Source organism: Marmota monax, unplaced genomic scaffold (assembly GCF_021218885.2).
Source record: "Marmota monax isolate L192 unplaced genomic scaffold, Marmota_monax_Labrador192_F-V1.1 WCK01_AAM20220418_F8-fsc00076, whole genome shotgun sequence".
In the NCBI taxonomy this organism is placed as follows: domain Eukaryota; kingdom Metazoa; phylum Chordata; class Mammalia; order Rodentia; family Sciuridae; genus Marmota; species Marmota monax.
This window is the reverse complement of record NW_026692843.1, coordinates 4,114,449-4,132,576: the sequence shown is the minus strand read 5'-3', so window position 1 is coordinate 4,132,576 and position 18,128 is coordinate 4,114,449. Positions and strand designations below refer to the sequence as shown.

The 18,128-nt window shown below is 52.0% G+C and overlaps 1 protein-coding gene across 2 annotated transcripts in view; it reads right to left on the bottom strand.

Annotated features, from left to right (window-relative positions):
• The window catches only part of Dock1 (dedicator of cytokinesis 1), a 446,698-nt gene that overhangs the window by 350,854 nt on the left and 77,716 nt on the right, over positions 1–18,128 (bottom strand). For both annotated transcript variants that reach the window (XM_046448858.2, XM_046448859.2), the window contains exons 13-19: positions 16,352–16,477; positions 13,345–13,469; positions 12,241–12,339; positions 11,240–11,312; positions 6,746–6,849; positions 6,191–6,374; positions 2,659–2,756 (exon numbers count right to left, since the gene is read on the bottom strand). In XM_046448858.2, the coding sequence (XP_046304814.1) occupies positions 2,659–2,756; positions 6,191–6,374; positions 6,746–6,849; positions 11,240–11,312; positions 12,241–12,339; positions 13,345–13,469; positions 16,352–16,477 (809 nt within the window). The remainder of the gene's footprint in view (positions 1–2,658; positions 2,757–6,190; positions 6,375–6,745; positions 6,850–11,239; positions 11,313–12,240; positions 12,340–13,344; positions 13,470–16,351; positions 16,478–18,128) is intronic.

The following is an 18,128-nucleotide window of genomic DNA, read 5'->3' as shown; positions in this document are numbered from 1 at the left end:
TAAATTTTTTAAAAATTATACTGCCAATGAATTTTGTTTTGCATATCTTACCCTAATTTTTTAATTAAAGATAAAAAAAAAAAAAAACAGTGGTAGTGACTGCACACTACACCAGCAACTATGGACCTGGACAGAATAAAGGGGTGGATTTTATGGTCTATGAATATAACCTTGATTAAACCATCACTTTTAACAAGGAAGAGGGCATAAGGTAGCTCCATAGCAAGAACATCAAAGGGTGGCTGAATCACATGGGGTCTGGATTCTCCTCAATGGTCCAGCCTATGCCAGTATCAGAGGTCCTTCCAGACCACACAGAGGGTCTCAAAGTGTCACAGCCTGAGATCAGGAAACAAACTTGTTTGGTGGAACCGGCCACAGAGGCAGAAGCCTCACAGCTCTCCTCTGGGAAGGAGGACAGCCCCCATGCCCAGCAGGAGATCCCAGACTCACCTAGGCCCGAGTCTTCACCGTACTCCACTGTGCTGCCCAGCCCCCAGGTTATACCAGAACACATCACATACAAATGGCAGAGAATAAAACCACCCTGACCCAAAGGCTCTCTATTCTAGACAACAAGGGCTCGAGAAACTCTCAGATCATCTGGGTTTGCACCACCTTATTACCCCGTAGCATTTCCCATTATTTCCAGAGTGTAACTCCTCACCAAGGTCAAATCTGGTCACCATCTGCTAACAACCTTATGTTCTGCCAACCGGTTTCCAGGTACCAAGCCCTGGCTCGCTGGTTCTTGCAAACCCCAAAGGAGGCCAGCCAGTCCCACCCAGACCAGTGACCTGCTCAGTAGCCCAGAAACAGCAGTGGAGAGAGTGGAGCCTCCCTCACATGGCTGCAGAGACCTGTGGTCAGGGATGAGCCGAGAAAGGTCCCCATGTGGAGCCAGAAGACGGCTTCTGCAGGCACCCCTCCCTGTCTCTGAGACCACCTGCTAGAGAAACAAAACCACCATTTTCACTCTCCAGTGGGAATGGGAGACCATTGCTTCAACTAAATATATAAAACCTTCCTCAATCTATCAGAGAAGGCCCTCTCTCCAGGATCAGTTATAAATATACAGAAAGGAGGCCTCCAACAGACGGAACCAAACCCATGACCAGCCAGTGTCCCTAAGTGAAGCCAAAGGATCCCTGAACAGCCAGAGAATTCCTAAGCCCTGGCCATCAACAGCCAGTGGCCTGGACACTCAGGTCACCTCTATGGGCACACAGAAGATTGTAGGACAAGCCAGCAAAGGTAGAAGACCAAGTCAGTAGGTGAGGTGAGAAGGCCACCTGGGTACCCGTGTGCACAGGAAGGTGGGAGAGATGGGGAAATCCTTCCCAGGGATCAACAGGCAGAGGTGACAGGACCCAGGGGTGGGGAACAGGATAAGAGGATTCTCCATTTTTCCTGGTAAGCCACAAAAGGTCAACAAAAGTACAGAGAATTCCTGATGTGACACGGAGACTTAAAATGAAAGAGGACAAAATTTCATTAGCTGTGTGTCTTCTAAAGTACATTCACGTACTCACCCCGTTTCCATTTGAACTGGGGAATTTATAGAACCCGGAGAAGTTTAAAATGCAATTAACATTGTCCACGCCATTGGTAGAGGGCTAGGACTGAGAAGATGATTAAAATTTGTAAGATTAGCAAGGATATGTTTGAATTGTTATACAAGGAATTTAGGAAAGTCGTGCAACCAGATTAATTCATTCTGAAGTTAAGCACACTGCTGGTTAATTAAGGCCATTTTAAGTAATTAATTTTGCAGAGATAAGGCAGGCTCCCTTCTGTTGCACTTCTCATGGAGGGTGAGGAATGTACAGACGTCGCTGCAGAGACCTTTCTCAGGACACGCTGCGTGCTGGTGAGCAGGTAATGTCCCTGATCCACCCAAAGCACACTGGAAATAATAGTGCATTTCCTCACATGCAAGGAAAATCGTTCAAGCACCTCGGTGTGGTGCATGAGAGAAGAAGCACCCCATCCTGGTAGACATACCAGCACCATGAACAATCACAGAACAAGAATCCAGGATCTGAGTGATCAAAGGGATCTTGGATCACCCCACTCCATCCCACTGCCAGATCTCAGACACTGAGCAAAGAAGGCCAGAGGAAATGGCCGTACCCAACACACCCCCAGAGCTGATGTGTGAGGTGAGGAACAGTCCAAGGTCATAAGGAAGAAAATGATAAAATGAGCAAGGTAGACTCGGCGCTATGCTGGATGCCACACCACACGGTCACCAGGCCTCAGATGAAGGACTTGAAGGAGGTGTGGGTCAGGATTACAGGTCACGATGGTCACAGCATATCCCAGCATGCCAGATGCGGGCTGTCAGATCTCTCGACAATCCCCCAGACAAGACACTACCATGATTCCACCTCACGTTAGTGAAAGTGGGACTTGCAGAGGCCACGTAGCTGTGGCCAGCACTGCACAGGACCCATGAGAGGAGGAAATGGAACCCAGGAGACTGGCCACAGAAAACTCCAGGCTGACCTTACAGCCTCCCACACGAGGATCCCAGCACACTCTGCCCGTTCGGAGGGGGTGCACTGCGAGTGAACAGGATTATACCCAGAACCCTATGTGGCCATGGGGTCAGTGCCTCCATCCATCAGTGAAGTCCCTAGGCAGGGCCCACGTTACCTTCACCACTTCACCGCCGTCCACCTTCATGAGCTGCCGGAGGTTCTGCTGCAGCAGGCTGGTGTTGGAGCGCCACTTCAGCAAGCCCAGGAGGCCCACTGCAAGCAGAGAGACAGTCAGCTCTGCACCCAGCAATGGCCTCATCCCCCTTGCCTCCCACGCCACAGCAGACCAGGGTCCCCGTTAAATTTTAATAGAAAAGTCAACCCTATTTCAAAAGGTTCGCCTGCTTTGCAGCAACACACTGAGTCTATTTCCATCTACATTTACCATGGGGTGGCTTCCGGGTAGAAGCTGTAAGGATGCATTTGGGAGCCTGAAAAGACTGACCTCTGGACCTTCAGGAAGGCAGCTGCAGGGGCCACAGGACCTGGAGGAGGCTGCCCACCCGGAAGGTGCTACCTGGTAGCTCCTGCCAAGTGGATTTCTCCATTGGAGAAAAGCCTTTAGGCTTTCTTTTTATTTATTTATTTAATTCTTTTTAGATAAATTGATATAAAATAATTCATACAAATTCAGACACTAAAACTGCAAAGCCACCATCCCACAAGGACCTTGGACCTTTCATTAGCTGTGTGTCCCACAGGGGACAGAATTGAAACCAACAGTGGGCAGCCCCACATTCTCCATGCAATACATATGCCTGGGCTTGAAGGCAGCAAGCACAGGACCCTGTGCAAGTTAGCTTCCCCTGCTTTCTCATCTGAACAATGGGAACGATGTTGCAAAAATTCGCAGGACTGCTGTAGAGTGAGCAGACACAGTCGGTGTAAGAAACAGCCCACCTCGGCACAACATACTGACAACGGCGTGATCTGGAACTGGAAACGGATTCATTCATCATGAAAGTTCACATGTTTCAATTTCTAAGTGAAACTGAAGTCATGGGAAAGGCTTCAGCCTGCCCTGGCATGCTCCTGGTCCCAAGGTTAAAGGCGACTGCCATCTCACAAGTGACAACCAGTTTTCAGTGGAGTCCAAATCATAATCTGATCCTATTCATGGGAAGCTGGCAGCAGGTGAGCTGGGCTCTACCTCCGTACTGCAAACTGGAGAAAAAGTCCAACTGGGCTTATTAGTAGATCACCTCAGAGGAGGAAGAAAGCAGAGCTGCCAGTCCCCAAGGGCCACCAAGTCCCATGAGGCTCTTCCTCCTCCATGCCTTATTCCTGGGACTTCATCATCTTTTCCCTCTATTTACACAGTAAGCTAACCGAGCAGAGGAACCACCTCACACTTCTTCTCATATCTCCGACGGCGGCCAGCATAATGCAGAGGACAGCGGTATTTAACACAAACCTCGTTGAATATTCAGCTACTGCTTGAACTTCGCGGTCACGAATCATGGCTTCAGAAAAACGACTCCCTCAAGTGAGAACCTGGGACTCGCTGCTTAGGCGCCAACTGGGGCAACTCTGTCTTGTACACACCTGTCATGCCACCATCCCACGGAGGGGCATCGATGCTGGTGTGAAATGAAAGCCATGAGACTCCCCCTCTGCTCCCGCGAGCAGCATCACAACGGAATTTCCTTGTTGCCCGGCAACAGCTGCTGCCAGGTCCAGGGCGCCCCCTCCCTCAGTTCCAGGGAGGGAATCACCCTGCAGCCGTGAGATTCAAGGAGCCTGAAGGTGAAAGGAGGGATGAACGCCATGCCCTGGGAGATCTCCTGGTTCCCAGGCCCTGTCCAGGGACACGGGGGTTCCCTGTGCTACTCAGAACATTGTCTTAGGAGGAAAATCTATTCAAGCTGCAAATAACAAATATCCTTTTGGAACATGACCCAGGCGTAAGACGGTGGCTTTCTGCACAGTAATGATGGCAATACACAGCAGTTCACTCGTCCAGGACCTACTGAAAACCCAAAGTGCCATATACATGGGTTGGCAACCCACTGGAGATGCCACATTTGCACTGGGTGAAATGAGGTGCCAATGCTGTAGTCTTCAGGCACAGAAGGACTATTGGGTCACATCCAGAAGACAACATTTGTTGTTATGGGGCCAGCACTGTTGACCATAGGTTCCCTGAGACCAAGCCTGAAAGCCCTCTATGCACTCCCATCCTGAGACAGCCTGCTCAGCTCTAATCCTCAGGTGAGGCTTTTTATTTGCTCTTGAGGATTCCTGCACAGTCACCAGCGAGAACACTTTAAAATATTTCAGGCAAAACATGAGTGACCTTAGAAAAATGCATCCAAATGGCCTTAAAAACATTTGTACCCAAATGTATCTAAGTGGCCTTAAAGTGTCTACTTCCAGTCCCAGTCAAACAGCCAGGAAGCGTTTGGAGTGACCTACTGCCCCACACCCCAAGAGGCTTCCTCATGAGGCCAATGATAGGAAAGCATTTCTGCAAACATTAACTCCAAGCCAGAGAAAAAGAGCCCAGGGCAGGAAGCCTGACAAGCATGTGACACATGGCTGGCGTGCCCAACCTGCAGGACACCCCGACACCTCCACCACAGTGTCCAGACTCCACCTGAGGGGTTTAACTTTTGTCCCATGTTAATCCCATTAAGGTCCAAAGGATGCCTGTCCCCCTCACAAATCCAGAACTACTGCCGTGATTGACAGACAACCCCAGAGATGCAATGCCTGATAGCAACGGCATTAATAATCACAATCCATATCGGGCAGTTAGAAGGAAAAAATTGGATTTTCAGGCTCAGTTTCAAGAGAGCATAAAGTCCCTCTGCACGGCTGTGATATGGTCACATTAAGGGGATGCAATTTTTAAATGAAAGATTTGTGCACAGGAGTCTCTCCCTCCTCCACACAGTGGCAACAACAACGCCCGTGTGCTCTGAATACGAAGCACCCCGGCTGATGGCGGTGCTGCTGGGGAGGCTGGGAGTGGTGGTAATGAACTCTGAGCAGTCCAGCGCCCCAGCCCAGGGACACCAGGCACCAGCTGATGAGTGATCTGCTGTGTTAGGCTGAGCTCTGTGTGTGTGAGTCAACAAAGGTGCCTTATCTCACATCGTAAGTGGGACCAGAAAACCAACTTTTTAAAAGAACAATAACTGGGAATTATCTTGATGAGTAGCTGAAACAGGGAAAGATACAAAGAGGGTGGGCCCCAGCATCCTGCCACTCAGGCACCCCTCAGACAGCCCTGAAGGCAGGAATTACTCCCCGTCTACAGACCAAGTTCAGAGGACACTGTTCAAGGTCATTTCCAGGGCTGGCCTAGGACAGGGCTCAATCGCGGGTCTTTGTTTGGACTCCAGATCTCTTTCATTTTCCCTGTGCCATGCTCCCTTCCTCTGGCTGAAAAGCATTCTAAGGAGTCAGTCCACTGCTTCGTCTCCCACAAAGGCAAACCTTGGACCAAAATAGGAGTGTGAATTTTAAATCATGATGGATGCCCCCTCTTCTTTCCAGTGCACCAGCGTCCATGCGGGTCACTGCCGAGGTTGGAGTGAATGACGCACACACACCTACAGGAAACGCCTCCGCTCCACAAGCAGGCGGGAAACGACTAGGGCTGAAGAGGAAAGATCCTGGGGAGTCCTCCTTCCCCAACTCACCATTCTGGGTCAGCTTGGTGGAGCACACCAGCGTGGAGATCTGGAAGGAGTCCTTGCTGATGGTGCAACTCCCCAGACTCTGCATGCTCTTCCCCGTGGCCGAGTGGCCCTTCTCCTCCAGCTCTGCTTTCGTGGAGGGCAGGCTCAAGTATGTCGCCGCATCTTCCAGTTTCTTGGCCTCGGCCTGCGGGTTTCGTTACACAGCATGTCAGACGGCCCTGAGACAGCCAAGCGCGGGCTTTGCCCAGGGTTGTTACCCTTAGCCCTCCTAACCCCACATCTGATGCTAGATGGTGGTGCTCCGCGACGTATTTTAGTAATGTCCCTTGTTCCCACAGATCAGTTCATCTCTGCAGCCTTTTTATATAGCACTTAAGGTGTTGCCATCAGCTTCCCTCACGAGGACAATCAAAGGGCTGGTCATCAGAAACGCTCACATACATAGTGACATGTAGCTAGCCAGCTGCTTTCTCCTAACGGGAGCAGATGTGGGTCAGGAAGCCAGAGAGGACTGAGAGTCAACGTGCACCACACAACAGGGGCAGAACAGCCTACCTTGTAGACGATCAGATCGTGTTCCCCATCTCTCAAGGTGGTCCCGTCGTACCTCATCAGCTTCACGAATGCCAGTGCAAATATCTTCTCCGATTTATCCTTAGCTGCCATAAAAAAATCAATAATCATCTTCAATTGTGGTTATGACAAAATAACATTACAACATACGACAAAGGCTACCTTTAGGAAACAATTACAAAACTGTACCGACAGGTGTTAAAGTCGATGGAAAGATACAGAGCAATGAACCATGTTCACCAATAGAAGACCTCGACTCAAAGGGCTGGATGGCCCCCCAAATGAGAGTAAACTTGAAGCAATTTCAACCAAGAGACTATTCATGGAACTGGAAAACGGTAGAATAAAGAGCAGGAGGACCTTGCAGAAGAATGTGCGGAAGAGTCACAGTATTAGAATCCAGGAGTGACCAAGAAATGAAGACAAGGTGACTTTTCACATTAGGCTGCAGAGACCAGGACGTTGAACAGGTCCTGGAAACACAGGACCATCACAGGGCACAGCTACATGGAGGGGAAACTGCTTGGCAACACAGAAAAATAAAACAGACCCCTACCTCACGCCCCTTCTCAGGTAAACCTCAGATGGACGGAAGACCTGAGTACGAAATTTGATTCCCATGAGCAACAAAGTCCTGCCCCCTGGGAATCGCACTTGGGACCCACACCCTGCCTTCACTCAAGTCTCTGCTGAATGTCACCTCTTCCAAGGAGACCACACCACATCTAAACCAGCAGCCCGATCATACCCTTTTCTCTCATCTGATGATGGTTCTTATCACTGGCAGAATGTGAGTACACTTGTGCAAGAGAGAATCTGTTCTTGCTTATGGCTAGTTTTTTGTCCTCTGGGCCCTGGAATGTAAGGGACACTGTATTCTTTTTTTTTAAACTGCTATTTCCCAGTGTATGAAATAGTGCCTGGCATACAATAGCTACTCAATAAATATTTGTCCTACTCGGGGAGAGAGCCAAGAACAAACAAGTTCTTTCAGGTCATAAAGAAAACAGAACTTGGTGGTTTATCCGAGGGTGACAGAGGTACCGGGCAATCTGACGGCATGGTGGGAACGGCCTTCCTGAGAAGGTGGGCAGCACATGGGCAAGGTGTAGACCTTCCAGGGAAAGAGAAGGCCTGATGCAGGGGTCTCAGGTGGCCAGGCCTGGCTCAGCAGGGACAGAAGGCCAGCATGGCTGGTGGGTAGAACAGGGAGAGGCAGAAGTCAGCAGGGCCACATCAGATGGGGACAGACAGGAATCTGCACTGAAGAAAGGAATCTGCCATGAATTCCTCAAGTTGTCACCCGAACACAGAACAGAAACATTGAGTACCAGAGCTAGAAAATATCTCAAAGTATTCATTCAAAATTATTGTTTGGAGATGAAAATGCAGACATCAGACAGGGAGGCCACACCCCCTAGAGTAGGGCGCTCAAGAGTCCCCTAGACCCCACTTCATCAGGGACTTTGTGCATCTCAGCATTGCTGCAGTGTCTCGCATGCAGTAGGTGCTCAACAAATGCCAGCTAATGGGTGAACAGGATCAACCAACCAAAAACAAAGAGAGAAACAGAAATAAAGTATGTGTACTCTAGGAATCAATGAAGTCACTTTCTTGATTGATACCACAACACAAAAAAAAAATACCATGTTCAAGTGGCAAAGAATGGCTCTTCCTAAATTGGGGTGGCTAGAAAAATTACATAGGCCTCCCTGAAAGCACCCAGGGCTTTGAAGGACAGCTGATGGCAACGGTCAGCAGACAGCTTACATGGAGCCGCCCATGCAGTGGCTACACCTTCACGTCTAAGCACAGGTGCTGCTCAGGACAAGCTCACCCACCGCCAGACAAGCTGAATGGCTTCTTCCACAACACAGGCCTTCAGCGCCCAGCAGGAGACCGCGGGCTGTGGGGGTGCCCCATCCCCATTCCCGGGGCCCCACTCAGTCAAACCCACCATATTCTACTTCTGGTTGGGCCCAGCACAATGTCCACTGTTGTACATGTGACTCAAGTGGACGATCAGTAGCAGGCTACTGGAAAGGGTCCTGTCATCGCATCAGCACCAAACTTCCCGATCCAACCACCGACCCAGGGATGAGAAATCCCATCGCTCCCTCCTTCTGCTATGTCTGCTCTACAGCAAAGGGCAGCCAGGGTATGCCGGGGGTGGGGGGGGGCATGTGGCCTTGGTTCCCTCTCCCTCTGACCTAGGGTGTCCACACACAGGCCCTGTCAGCAGCTACTAACACAGCATCTCAAAAGCACTTGTGATGCTCAACAAGTTCCAAAGCCCACAAGCAGTGACCTTGGAGACTTCATTAATTATGCAAATGTGTCTTGGTGTGTGGAGTGATAGCATCTTGCCTATAGTGAGTACTTAAAATTGACAAGAAAAACAGGGATTTTGAAAATTAAAATGCTACAGAAGATACCCCTCTGCCCTGGTGTAATTTATTAATCAGGGAGAAAGAGCTTGCTAGAGAGGGTGTGTGGGGTTGAGACGGCCTCCCTCCGTGGACTCTGCAACTCTTGTCCAGCCCTGTCTCCTCCCGGGGCCCTCAAAGTCTGGCTCTCTCCTGATGTCCTCAGGGTGATGTGGGTACAGGGGCTCAGCTGGCTCCCCCACTGGCCTTCCCACACTCCCCAGAGGCCTGGGCCCCTTGACCAAGCTCTGGCCTGCTCCGGTTCCCCACCCCTTGGGCTCACCTGTGCAGGGCCCTCCATGCCTGGGCTGAGAACACACCTGTCCCCTCAGAGGACACCCCTCAGAGCACACCCTCGCTAGCTCACAGCCTACCCTGCCATTCCCTGGGGACTTCTTTCAGACTAACCTAAGCCCTGTTGGCAGAGGACCCCAGGCTCCTGCTGTCTAAGTAACACCCCCCTGAGGCACTCGAGTGGAATGCTCAGGCCAAGGGACCAGGTGTGGAGCAAAGCTCCCCGCTGACCATTTGGATGACTCTGGGCAACCTCACTAAGGGTCTCCATGTCCCAGCTTCTTCACATGTGATGTGAGAAGTCATACTAATAACAGTGACAGCACAGGGGGTGCTTGGGAGGCCTGACCCTAACAGGACATGGGCCCCTTCGCTGGCAGAGTGGGAGCATGGGCATGGCTGATCGCTTGCTGGTAGTGATACCCTCAGCCTCTGCCATCCAAGGAGTGTGAACACAGGAAAGGTCCCGACTGCTGCCTGGGGCCTGAACTTGGCCCCAAGGCCAGCTTGAACCACAGGGCACGGCCTTCTCGGCTGGCCAGGCTTCACACCCCTGCTTCTCCCACCCAAAGTGACGCCTGCTGCCCTTTGACTGCACCCTGGTGGGTTTGCACTGCAGGATGGGCAAGGGGTGCAGTGACGCTCGAGTGGCCATCATCCCCCACACACCACACAGTGGGCCTCGTGCCACTTCCCAGTCCTTGCAGAACCAGGCCCTGGCCTCATCCGCCACTACAAATGGTCAGCTGATGGCAGTGGTCAGCACTGTAGCTCTGCAGGCCTCAACACTCGGAGTGACCTAGGCCTGGGCTTCTCAGTGGCCCTCACAGTCGTCTACACATCCAGGCACCAGGACTTCACCCCCGCTCACAGTCCTGACCCCTGTCCCCCACACCCTACACCACGCGGAGGGCCCAGATCCCCAGAAACAGTAAGATGGGCACCTGCTCACAGCACAGCAGCTAGCACAGAGCCGGACGCTATTGCAGAGCTGCTGGAGGGAGGTGCCCGTATCCTTGAGGGACAATCGGAAGAGGCTCACGCTTAGATACCTGTGAGAAGATCCAGAGCCAGAGCCTGACCACCGTCCTGAGTGGCCCCCAAAGCGTCATCCACAACACACATGGCCAAAGGCCACCCTCCTCCCTGGTTCTCTATAGCACACACTACCACAGTCACCTCTGACTGACACTTGTGTTCCCAAATATGAGCTAGTGCTGAATGAAGACAGACGAGGGACAGCACTGAGCCTGCCTTCTGTGGTCCCCCTTCAGCACCTAGCACAGGGCCACATCCTGGGAGGTGAGCCACACACTCCTCTGGAAGGAGAGGTTCCAACACCGGCTTTCGCTCCTCCAGCTTTGACGTCATCATCAATATCACACCCACATCTAGGGAAGAGCTGGGGCCGAACTCCAGATACCAGGGGACAGCAAGGAAGACAAAAGGGGTCACGGCTCTGATTCAATCAAATGACATTTCCGATGGGCAGAGTATTAGGAGTCAAAAAGGAGAAAAGGAAAGCTAAAGAGGCTTACGGAAAAGCAGCCCTCGTCGGGCAAGAGAAGGAAGGTATCCAAGGTATGCCAGAAGCATGACCAGAACAGGTGAAATGGCAACGGCTAAGGGGCCATCACCTCGGTGTGACAGCAGAGTCTTGGAGTGGCCCAGAACAGGTGCAGCGAGGAGAGTCCCCCCCACACCTGCCCGAGGTGGCCCTGTGCACACGGGGCTGGTGGTGAGCATGAGTACTCACAGTCCTGCGACGACCGGTGGCGGAAGGTAAACCGGAGGTGGCTGCGGTTCACGTCCTCGATGGGAATGGCCACCTGTGTGAGTGGAGAGGAGAGAGGTGGCAGCTCCCCCAACAGCTCCCAGGGAGACAGCTTAATTCAGCGGGAGCTTTGGGCACAACTGCAAATACTTCTACACCTAGCAATGCAAACGCTGTCTATCTAATCCCCTGTGTGCTCTTTCCAAAGGCAAAATGTCTCCAAATTTAAACAAGGTAATATTGGAAGGAGCCAACCCAACTCTGCTAGACAGCTGGATTTTTTCTTTTAACATTCTGATCCTCACTGTTAAGATTCTATTTCTGAACGTTGCCATCTTCATATCTGGTCCCAACACAAAGGTATCTATATTCTCTCCACAGCTGCAGTAAGGAAGCTATCTTGTTGTCACATTATGGGAAAAGAAAAAGACCTCGTCCACGCTGCTGCAAGCAAGGACTGCCCCTGATTCTCACATCTAACATCTGTGTTCTGGGGCCAACCCCAGGCTTCTTCTCAAATATTCCAGCTCTTGGCAGCGGGCTGGTGCCTACCACAGAGGCCACCACAGAGACCAGGAGAGCTGCATTATGCAAACGTGCCAGTGCCACAGGAGTGGGACCCATCTCCCAGGCAAAACCTCATGGACTGGCATCCTGTCTTTTCCAATCTGGTGTAAAGGCAGCATGCCACACATAAAACAGAACCAGAAGAGAAAGGCAATAACTATCTTTAAAAGGCTCTGTCATCTGTCTCCATGAAAGCCCTATATCTACGTCCAAAGGAGACGGGAGCAAATGTATTCCGAGAAATGCCAGCGTGGTTCCTTAGCAACCCGGAATGACTTTGTTGGGAGAGCCACACGGACTGTGTGGTGCTGTGAGCGGGCAGCCCCTTGAGCCAGGGGGAAGGTGGGGGTTCCTTTGGGATACAAATGAGCATTTCATAATCAGTCCAAGTTATAAAATGACCTTGCAAATAATACCTTCATGGTCTCAAACCAGCGTGGCTGCTTCACTTGGTAGTAAATCACAGATTTGTACTCTGAAATCGCCTCGTCACCAGCACCCGGGAAAATCACATGCTTTGAAAGAAGGCAGAGAGTTCAGGTGAGACCTCGGGGAGCCTGCCGGGCACATACCTCCCACCAGGCCCCCAGGAAGAGAGATCACTCCTGCAGTGCTGTGAACTCATCTCACGGGAAGCACAGTTCTGCTCATAGCCTACGCCCTGACCACCCACTGAGGACCTGGGGGTCGTGAAACAAGAGGATAATACTGCATCCACCACCCCAACCCTGCTCCAGCCCCTCTGACATCAGGATCTACAAGAAGCGGCCTGACTCGTTCAGAGGTCTGGAATAAAGGGCTGCAGAGCAAGGAGGCAGCAGCAGCCCTCCTGCCCGCTCCAGCCATGAACGCTGTCCAGTGGACCCCACCTGGAGCCATGCTGGCAAAGGCCCATGCCTCTGGAGAGATAGGGTAGGCAGCAACAAAGGCAGCCACCCCCACTCAGAGCTGAGCCCCAGACACAAGCCCAGGCTTCGGCTCCCTGGCCCCAGTCCACAGAGGCTCCTGGACGGATACCTGCTCTGGTCTGGCCTCTGCTCATTAGAGATGACTGCAGCCTTGAGTCCTTTCAGGTGAACCCTGCTAACTGCTTGGCCCACAGAAGTTAATCCTGGTTACTATGGGAAGCACCAGGAGGCCATAGCTCAGGCTGCAGCGGTCAGAGGTCAGAGAATGCAACCCACGTCCACCTGCTCTCTGACCCTGAGCTAATTGCTTCGTCCTCAGAATCTCAGGTTCCTCATTTCTGAAGAGGTGACATAACGGTGTCTGTACTTCACAGTGATTGCTAGGGGCTTAGGATGATGCCCCCAAATGACCCTCTCTGATAAGGCTGAGCAAAGAACATGGGCCCAACTCCACAGGGATCTCCTGAGACAGCCTGGCACCAGGACCCAGGGACACCAAGGCAAGGTGGAGACAGGGGAGCAAGAACCAACACTTGTCCCCGAGTGGCTGCCGCGAGCTGGGCGACAGAGCCAGGGCCTGGGCCTGCAGACACGACCCCCAGTGAGCAGTACCTCCAGGCGCTTCCCGTCTTCATCGTAGACGGACACGGTCACCTCCACGTTCTTGGCGGTCGTCTTGCTCCCTTTATCAAAATCCCCTTGAACCAACGTCACATAGATATCATTCCGAACATCACCTGGGGGGAAATCACACCTTTAATACCAACCCATTATTCACAGTGTGACTGTGAATTTTGCAAAACCGTCTAACCCGCTCCCCAGCCTAGCAGAATGTTATAGATACTCTATTAGGTGATTATGAAATATTCTCTACAAAACAATCTCAGTATTTGAAAGCACGACAAAGATGATTTCTGTCATTGTCCTAAGACCTGCTGGAAAGAGAAACCATCTCCTCTGCTGATAGCTGGTTGGGGCAGAGCAGCCACCACCTCCAAGTGCAGCCCAGAGTGACTACAATGCCACCGAGGGGCTGCGAGGACCTGCCCCGCTTCGTGGCCATGGCCCATGGCCACCAACATGCGGGCTGGGCTCATCTACGCCTCAGTAGCCACCTCAGCGCACACCTAGGAGGTGAGTGGCAGCATCGGCCTCCTCGACATTCTTCCCAAAGTCCAGGAGCTGAAATCTAACTGAGAGCTACAGCCTGGGATCAGGGACAACTGAGAGCTACAGCCTGGGATCAGGGACAACTAGGAGGGGCCACAAGGGAACTCCCCTGCTTGGCTCTTCTCTTGCAGCAAGTGGCTGTCTGGTCCCTAGTGGGGACCAAGAAAGAAGAGGCAGAACAAAACAGACCTGTGCACTGTAAGTAGGACGGACCCTTAACTATGGGGAAAAATTACAATAGAGAGTACTTCCCACTCAGGACGCAGGAAGCCCCTGGTAACGGTCCGACCGGGAAAACTTCACAAGCTTTGTTGGCAAAGTGATTTAGAGGAAGCATCACGGCCCAGGGACGGTGACTGTGCTGTTGCCTGGCCCTCCCACCTGACCCTGCTCTGCACAGAGCGGCTATGCTCCATCAAGGGCAGCAAGAGGCTGAGGAGCAGGGACCTTAAGGAACAAAGCCTCCTCTTGCTGTCTCGTTTTCATTTTATTTTTTTATTTTTATTTAATTTTTAATTTTATTTTATTTTATTTTATTTTTGTTTAACTGATTTATTTTGCCTTTTAATGGATCTGACTATTAAATTAAGCTTTCATTTAAAAGTCATTATTATAACAGTCCCAGTGGGCTGCTCCCACAGCCACTGTGCCTGCCAGGAGACGGAGCACAGCTGCAACTGTGCCAGGGTCCACGGGAGAAGAGAAGGAAGGAGGAGCCAGGGAGCAGAAGGCAAGGCTGCCCGTCCAGGACCTGCCACTGACCAGCAGTGACCTGGGACAGCCACCCTGAAGAGCCTCGTTGGTGAGGCAGGGTGGCTGGGCCACCACTCCGTCTGAAGATTTCATGGAGCTCAGTCACTAAAGGGGACAGCAGCTTCCTGAAGATGACACCAGCCAGAGAAGTAGTAGGGATGGGGGTGACGAGGGGCTGAACCCCACACCTGGCTCCCGTGTGCACCTAGAGAGTAATTCTGTGGGGCCAACCAGCCGACCCCATTCACAGAAGGAAAAGCCCACAGATGTTCACAAGGGCCATCAGCAGACGCCCCCAGGGTTATGGGGCTCTCTGTGGGGAGGAGGGAGCTCATTGCCGGTGTGGGCAGATGCTAACCACCCCTCCTGCTCAAAGGACAGCTCTGCTCTCCCACCCAGTCCTCCAGAAGGGCTTGGGATGCCAGCAGGTCACAAGAAAGTAGAAAGTCGGCCATGAGGTGACATGACTGGCCCCCCCACTGTCCAAAGATGATCCAGGTCTCCATGAGACAGCCAACCAAACGGGTGATGCTCAGGTTTTGCCAGGAGCGAGCAGGAGTTTGACTGAAAACCACTGGCTCTGTCTCCTCGTGCCTGCAGCCTGGCCGGGGTCACTCAGTCGACAGAGAACAGGGTGACTCACTCCAGCTAGCTGCCCTCTCCAGGGGCCCCTCCCCAGACAGGGAGCACACGGAACCTGCCAGAATCACGGGGTAAGTTTTAGACTTCCTGTGTAAGTCTACCAATTATCAGGGAAACCCCACAGAGCACAAGTTTCCCGGGTTTCCCTTCGCAAAGGAGGACACCCTGAGCCACAGAGGTCAACACATACCACCAGTGACTTCATGCATGAATTTGTGTGGCCGGTCCAAATTCAAGGACTGTGAGCTGACTTCCCCTGATAAGTCTTAGCAAATTGGCTGGGTGGCCAAAGTGGCCCCGTGTGCCAGGCCAGAGTGGCATTTGGACCTCATTTCCACTCATTGGCCATGTGACTTCAGGCTGTGGTTTAATTTTTATGAGAATTAGCTCAACACTAACTTGCAGTGTCCCAAGACCTTTATGTGGATTGACCTATATTATTAACACAAATATTGCTTACGAATCAAACAGTATCACCCAGATACAAAGGGTAAAATATCAACCATGCTTCCCAAGGTCCGAGAACCAAATCAGATTAGTAACATGAATCTACATAGAAACTGGACGGTGTTGTTAAACATGAGATCAACGCTCACAGGAAATCCCCTCATCCGTTTCCTGGCTTAAATTCTGCAACAGGACCAGAGCAGCACTAGTGGGGCGCCCGACACTAGCCACTGGCCACTCAGGCACAGTCCTGCTGTCCCGCATCGCCTATGGTGGCCGCATGCTGGGGGCTCACTTGCCAATGCTCCTTCCTCTTTTTAATCAAAAAATCTATTCAGATATCTGCTGGGTTTCCTGCCTGCCCCACACGACCCTCACAGCTGTGGGGAGCTTCTCCTAGCAGGGGTCCAGGTGGCCAGGGTGAATATCCCCCCTCACTCAGTCACAGCCACTGACCCCCAGGTGTTCCAGAGCCACCCTGGGGCTTCCACATCACCAAGGTGAGCTCAGCCCCCTGTGGCTGCCGGAGCTACATGTTACTGTCCCCATGGTTTTGTGACCAGCTACATCTCCCGTGCGCAGAAGCCCCAGACGAGCCAGTCCTTACCAGGCATGATGATCTCTGGAAACCCTGTTTTGCGAGCCACAGCTGTGGTTCTGTCCACCAGATGAGGAAACTCTTTTCGAATCTGATGGACATCTCCAGGAAGTAATTTCAACGTTACCCACAAACCTGGGAAAACAACAGATGCCGGGGTCACACTGTATCTTGCTCGTTTTAAGAATACTTCATGACAGTGACTTCAATGAACGAGAGTTTTAATTCACAATTCAACATTTAAAGGCACAGTCAACGTCCAGATGGGAGGTACTCAGCACAGGGGAATGACCTCCCAGCTGGGAGGCAAACTCTGCCTGGACAGGGGAACCCTCAGGAGCAGCAGCTCCACGCTTCCCACAGGTGCCCAGGGCCAGTGGCTGTGCCCTCCCTACAGTGCCCAGGACCAATGGCTCCCCTGAATCAATATGCATGTGAGATAAACCAGAAGGACCATGGACTAGGAATGGACCCAGAAGGCTGTCCTCTCCCAGAACCCCAGGGAGGCCGCCAGCAAGGACTCAGAGTTAGATACACAAGGCACTGGCAGCTCACACTCCAGTGAGCTGCAGAGCGGGGCTGCGGGGACACTGTCACAGCTCAGGAGGAACAAATGCTCAGGCTGCCACTGAGCTCTTGCCTCCCAGAGGGAACAGGAGACTTTCAGCCCTTGACACCAAGACGAAGGAGCATCCCACAAGGAGTGTGGTGAACACGGGCCTGGGCACAGGGAGTGCGCCCTGAATACACACCCTGGGGCAGGTACGAGGGTGGGAGAGGGAGGACATGCAGAGGCTCACACATCAAGGGCAGGACACGCAGCAGCTGCTGTCAAGGACAGTGCCTGTCTCCCAGGTGCAAAGGCGGCATCACTCCCAGTGGCACACTGAGGCGCTCACACAAGGCCATGAGCCTGGCCTGTTGCTCCCCAGCTGCTCAGCTCTGGGGGACCCTTGAGCCACCAGAGTATCAAGGTGTGCTCCTACTGTGTGCTGTGCCTGGGCCCCTGTGGGTGTCCCTGTGTGCCTCTGCATTGTCTATGGGAGACAGAGTTTGACAAAGGAGGGAAATAGAACCAAGGGAAGAAAGTCCCCAAGACCCACCAGGGGATGGCACCCAAACAGAGGCACATGTACCAGGGCTCCAGACGTGCACTGCATACGGTAATGGACCAAGAAAGGTGACTAGGAGCCCATGATCCACCCTGGCACTGACTGCGACTCCTCCTTTCCACTAATTCACACAAAAGTACTGAACTAGCACCAGCTCTGGACCTGCAGAAAAATTAAGCAGACAGACCTTCCAGGGTCCAGGCACTCCTTCACCTGTGTCCTGGCACCATCACCCGTCCAGGAAACCAGATCTAAGAGCATTCGTGCTATTATGAGAAGTCCTGCCTCTCAAGCACCTTTCCTTGCTCACAAACACCACGTCACTCAAACATCTGAGTGCACAAACTCTAATACGGGTGACGGGACTCAAGTGTCACACCACAATCTAAACAGGGAGGCTAAATGTTCTTGATCATATTGAGCTTTTCTAAAAACACCTTCCTCAAGAGAATATGAGGCCAATATTCATCAAAGAAAAAGCACATTTGGGGTTGACGTCTGCTTCATCAGAATAACTAAAAATGAAAAGAAGGAGCACCATCAGATCTCAAACACAGGAGCAGGGGTCTTCGGGGGGAGGGCGGGGGACACTGTCCACTTCAAACACCCAGTACCTTCAGGTTCAGGAGTCAGAATAATTTGGGTTGACTATAAAAGATTGTGTCCCTGGTGAC